General features: G+C 47.3%; 1 protein-coding gene across 1 annotated transcript; it reads left to right on the top strand.

The window, feature by feature from the left end:
* Positions 1 to 454: 454 nt before the first annotated feature.
* Positions 455 to 2,925, top strand: ETH_00028145 (uncharacterized protein; the record flags this gene model as incomplete). Its single annotated transcript, XM_013380303.1, has 2 exons — positions 455 to 609; positions 2,793 to 2,925. The coding sequence occupies 2 exons, from the start codon at positions 455 to 457 to the stop codon at positions 2,923 to 2,925; spliced, it is 288 nt and encodes a 95-aa protein (XP_013235757.1).
* Positions 2,926 to 5,833: the final 2,908 nt, after the last annotated feature.

Raw genomic sequence — 5,833 nt, 5'->3', positions numbered from 1 at the left:
GCAGGTGTTCCGTTATAAACACTGTGTTCAACGACGTTCCGCATTGTCACTCCGCCCATCTACTGCGAAATTGTGGCAGTGAGCGAGATGTATTGTTAAACCTTCGATGCAACCTACCAGACGTCAGCCATCCTCCATGCAATTGCAGCCGACATCGATGTGTCTATGAAGAATTTGGGCTCCTTGCAACCATGCGGTCGAGCTGGCTCGTGTTTGTGTGCTACCGAAGCAGCACCAGACATATCGCCACTTAGAGAGCACCAGACATATCGCCACTTAGAGACAATCAGTCAATCCTTCTTTGGTCTCGAAAGGCCCACCGACCGCATGGCGCGCAAGCCTCATTGTACTACACAGAATACCGTCTACGCAGGCGGGGGCTCGCAGTGTAGTATGTAACTACTAGGCAAGGCCACTTCAGTGTATTAACCTACTTGCTTCGAACCAAAAACTGATGACAGAGCTGCAAATAAACTCACGTACCAATCACAACGGCAAGATTTCCTCTCATGCGGATATTCCACATCTCAAGCAGCATTTCACAAGCTTCGTGGTGTCCCAGAATCACACTTCACGTTCTGGACAGTGCAGAAAGGACACTACAAACAGGTAGCTCTCATATGCCATCTATTTTGGGCGCAATGCGCAGGGTCAATTTTAATTGTTCCTGTTGCGGATAGACACAGATTTCCTTTTTGCGTTAGCAAAGTCTTTCGCCAATTTCAGGCTTCGCCTTCAGTGGGCACGTTTGCGTAGCCAAATGCTGCATTACATATACTTGTGAACACCGGCGCATTAGACTGCAGCAAGATTGCGAGCAGCAATTAGAGTATTCATACTTTCGACATAAACGTGCTCCAACGCTTCCTACGCCAACAGATCACTGACAATCCATTTATTAGTGCTTCATCAGCTTGCCACAATCCAGAAGCCAGTCATTTCGCAGTACTGCTGCTATAACTTGTTGAGTAGCTACCGCAACGTCTCGACCCACAAAAGAACAAGAAGCATTCTCCAGCGACGGTTCAGCATCTCTACACAGGGAAGCCCTTACAAAGCCATATGCTCTCCCCAGCAGTGTTTGCTTCACGCGGAAGGCGCACATGAAGAACACAAGTTCAATCTGCACAGTTTTCTAGGGCCTAATGGCGCCGATCATACCTGAGTGTATCGTTCAAGTGCGAACTGTTGCATAACTGCCGCACCTGGTCCACAGTGAAATGCGCCAACACCGCAGTACGCCACCTTTTTGATAAATCTACTGGCTTCCAACGTAGAGTTTCGCAATCACCCTGGCCTTCCACCCGTAAACAAGATGCCATATCAAAGCAGGCTGAACAATGAAGCCTCCGCAGGTGCGCAGGTACCCACAAGCTGCATTAAGACCCAAAGAATGCACTCAATGTAGCGTCTTGTGTGTCTGCTCCATGCAAATGCATCCCGGCAGATTGTGCCAATGCCTGGCAACAACAGCTTTGTTGCCAGACGTCAGCGGGTCTGTACGTGGTCGGCGATGTCTGGTGACTAGTGCAGAAACGGTCAGAATGAGTTAATTCACAATGCTGTAGCTGCAGACCAACGGTGGCAAGCCGCAATTGAAACATCTGGATGCTTTCCAACGATCATGTGGCATAGCAATAGAATTTCACGGAGATGAATCTGTAGATCTTTCACACCGTACAGCTTGGTCAAACGGACGTAAAATTTGGCAACAAAGTCGTCAACTCATCAGCATCTCCGTTATCTCACAAGTCAACATGTTGCCAGAAAAATGACACATCTTCCAAAGCATACGTCGATTTAGCGACGATGTGAGCTTCGCAGCTGCAGCAGCGTAAATTGGTCAACAGGGAAGCCCAAAGTGACCCTGAAAAGAATCCGAGGAACAACAATACTCTGCTGCACTTCAAGTCTCGCCAGGTATTATGTGTTATCATCCAAGTAACAAAGACACCTCAAGTCTTCTCTGAATGTCGCTTCAAAAAGCAGATAATTAATGTTATCTGTTCAGTGCGAAGTCTGTAGTAAACTTCCTCTAGCATATTCCCCGTGGCTCAGGAACCCTAGGTCACATGAGCGTTCACATTTTACGGGTGACATCATACTGCTGAGCCTCTAATCGACGCCAATCTCTGCAAAGTGCGCACGTGCATGTGCAAAATTGAGGCCAATTAGTATTTCGAGCAGTGCCCGATCTGTGCACTTGCAAAATAGTTACATTTTGGTCTGTTCTATTTGCTGGGATAGTAAAATTATCGTACTGAACTAGATATGACTAAAAGTGCAAGAATCCGGCACAAGGCCAGGCTGAGAGTGTAAGAAATGCATGAGCCATGTAGCGAACCCATTGCAAGCAACCGGGTTTCGCAAATAAACAAAAAACAGCAATGATAGACCAAGACAATAATATACAATTAATAGTCTTCCATATACACACAGAGTGCCATCAATCCTCCAGATGCCAGCACTGCGTATTTATGGCGGACAGCAAGCACCCTTAAGACACCACTTCATCGTCTTAAAAGAACTTCTATCCGCCTTCTGCAGCTATAAGCACCAAACACGACATGCCTCCGCATTCAATTGACGCTGGAAATATGATCCCGCGCACGCCACCACTAGCAGCGCAGTTGCACTGCAAAAACAATGCCTACTACATACAGATGAACTATTCATGGGCACATTTAGTGCGCGCTTCACACTCACAAGTGTCTCGTCCGCACAACAAATAAAATACAGACGGCAACGATTATGCTCCATCATAGCCAGGACGTCTGGTATGGGTGTGTCAGAGCATGTATGCAAAAGAAGGAAAAGGCTGAAGATTTGGTACCAACGCCAGGAAAACAAATGCTCGTGGGCACCTTGAAGCAGTTTGCCGCAGTGGCTCAGGAGCTTGCTATAGGAAAGTTGTATCAATTCTAAATGCTCATGATAAAATTTAGTGAAGCTGCCGGCTGCCTCTCGTCGTGCTATGAAAACACTCTTTCGTGGCAGCAATTACTTCAATGGGCGCACTGAGTAATTTCATCTTCACACAAAACGCAAGTTGTCCGACACACCTGTTAATTGCAATAAATGTAAAGAGCAGTAATGTTCGTCCACTTTCCGCCCCTGCTTGTCAGCGTCTCCCAACTTTGCTGCACTGAATACCACAGCAGTTTTCGGTGTAACGTACATCCTGTGAAGTTGCCCGCATGAACAAGCGTGCAGACGTCTACGTATGAAATCTTGCCACCATTTCAAATTTGTGCTTTTACAGAACCTACCTTCAAAACTTGTGTGTTTGGTGCGCCGGACAAAGCGTTCACATGAGTGGAAATCCCTGCGCCTACGCGTGCTTGTGAAGGTGCCGATGCTACACTTGCTGTTCGGCTCATTTGGAAACGCTTGTAAAGCATCAATCGCCGCCAGCTGACCTGATTTAATTTCAGTCTGCCCTTGTTCTAAGGGTGTATCCGGGAATACAGAGCTAGCCGCAAATGATGCTCCGCCTTCCAAGCAAAGGGCCGCACAGAAGACAGACGCAGTAAAGCAATAACGCAGAATAAATTAGTGAAGCCAAAAAGCTTGAGATTGCCATGTCACATACGCCCTTCGACCCAGCAAAACCAAGACAATGACGAAGCAGCCAAAACGTCACAATTCGCGCTGGTTTTAACGGCAATGTCGCCCCTCACATGGCGAGGCGTCGCTGTCCTAGGAGACGAAGTGAATAGAGCCCGCAAGTCGGCACAGTTTGCCGTCTGTGTGCATTGTGTTTTTCTAGTTGTGTGCACTTTAAGCATCTAAAAGCGCTAAGTTATTACACCTTGAGGCCTCGATGAAGCTTGCGCTACGCGCGTTGGGGCTTGCATCTTGAGGGTGGATCACCGTGAGCTTCGGACACCAGCCAGCCAAACGCCTTCACACTCACTTCAGGCCAGCCATGGACTGGATGCTAAGCGCAACCTACTAGCTGTGTTGTGTGGTCAGAGAGTGGGCACAGAAAAGGGAGTACCGTCATGTCCGTTCGTAACTGTTGCTAGGCGTGCTGTGTGAATTCCTCGAAATCACAGCATATGAGACAATACAGTCCTATCGCATATAGTCACCAAGGCATCTTCATGCCAGCAGCCTGCAGCCCAGGCCGCTCTTCTTCTTGCGCCAAACAGAGGCGTTCGACGAATTTTCAAGAACTTTCGAGATATGCTGTCCTGTCCAGAGCTCTAATGAAGCAATGGCCTATTTAAACCATTCCAGATACAGAGATAGCACATAACGCTGATAGCAAGCACTCTAGCTTTTGCCTGTTTTTATCTATGTTATGCCTTATTAGGAAACGTGCACTGCAAAATATTTACGCGTCAGCAAAGCCTGGTCGCTGTGCACCGATTAACTCCACCAGGCAGCGCCCTCCAAGGATGTTGCCTTACAGTTGTGCGCCCACGTACTGCCTTCAACCCAAAGTGTTCAACGCAAATACAAAACGAACGCAATTTAAACTGAAAATTTGAACAAACGGGATTACAGAAAAATAAATAAAGTGCACTGCTTGTGAGGCCATTTCCTTTGTAGATGAAGATGTTGGGTGCGGGAAATCTTGAGTCAAAGCCACAACTGCTTTATTTGGACACCACGCAATTCTGAGATACCTTTTACGTATTTGCCACACTCTATTCCATCCGCGCTTCACGATTATGCATTGTAGATCCATATGTCCTGGCGTGACAGCGATTTGCTTCATCAAGCCTGCACAGATATGTTAGCAGCTACAACGTTCGCAAAGAGGCTTATTGCGACTCGCACCAGCTATTAAAAAAGTTCAACAAGTCAGCATCTGCTCTGAATGGATTTTGGAATCTTAAAAGGCAATGTACAGAGCAAATATCAGCTACCAGTGGGCCTCCGTTCTCAGAGCCGAAACCAGTACGCAGTGTTCCTGCAAAATTGTTCGAAAACAGTTTATTGTTCTCTAGAGTGGAGAAGCCGCGCAGTGTTTCTCCACACGTACACCCTGGGGCGTGCACGTTGGGTCCAAAGCCACTGGTTAACCGACGTCCTTCACTTGAAAGCAATGCGCACACTAGAAATAGAGGCAATCCACACTCCCAATGTGGACTCAAACTCAGACGCACAATGTTCCCGTTTCATGGAACACAACATGAAGGGACAAATAAACAAAAAGTTCCTGAATGATTGGCTTGTTGTACACACTACTGATTTTACCATGCACTTGAGCCTTTCGCCATATTTGACCATTCAATAATTCAGTGCTCCAAACAGTTTAGCTTTTGAAGACACCCGTTGCGTGACGCACCAGCTGTGCAAGCTCCCGACAAGGAAACTGGCATTGCATTGTGCCAACCTAAAGCCCACCTAAACCGTAAGATACCGTACCACTGAGTCGTGGGAATAGCATCATTAATCGTGAAGCCTAAAACCCGGGACACTCCCATGTGGCTGGCTGTGTGAGCCAGCCTGGCCCGAACTCAGTACCAGCAACACAGCATACACACGAAACTAAGCAGAGAATGTTCACATAACCTCCATTTCAGAACAGATAAGTATGATCGCAGACCTTCTGAAGGACTGCACGCAGTGCCACTGGAATTGGGAAATAGTAGGGATCATGCTAAGCTGTGATGAGAAATTGCTGATTGTCCCGACCGTATGCACCTGCCCTCGTAGGCGGTAGTCCATATATTTTGTACAAAAGATGCCCGCAGTCCTAGGGAGGTGCTCCCGGCACAGCTCAACAGAAGTTTGACCCTCTGCGCCCCAGATTCCTTTTAACCGTAATATATGTTTTTACACTGTACTGAAGTCACTACGAATGCTTCCATTCTACTCC

Source organism: Eimeria tenella, genomic scaffold (genome assembly GCF_000499545.2).
Source record: "Eimeria tenella Houghton genomic scaffold, Eth_scaff51, whole genome shotgun sequence".
In the NCBI taxonomy this organism is placed as follows: Eukaryota; Apicomplexa; class Conoidasida; order Eucoccidiorida; family Eimeriidae; genus Eimeria; species Eimeria tenella.
Note: the sequence above shows the minus strand (reverse complement) of the source record. Positions and strands in the feature narration are given on the sequence as shown.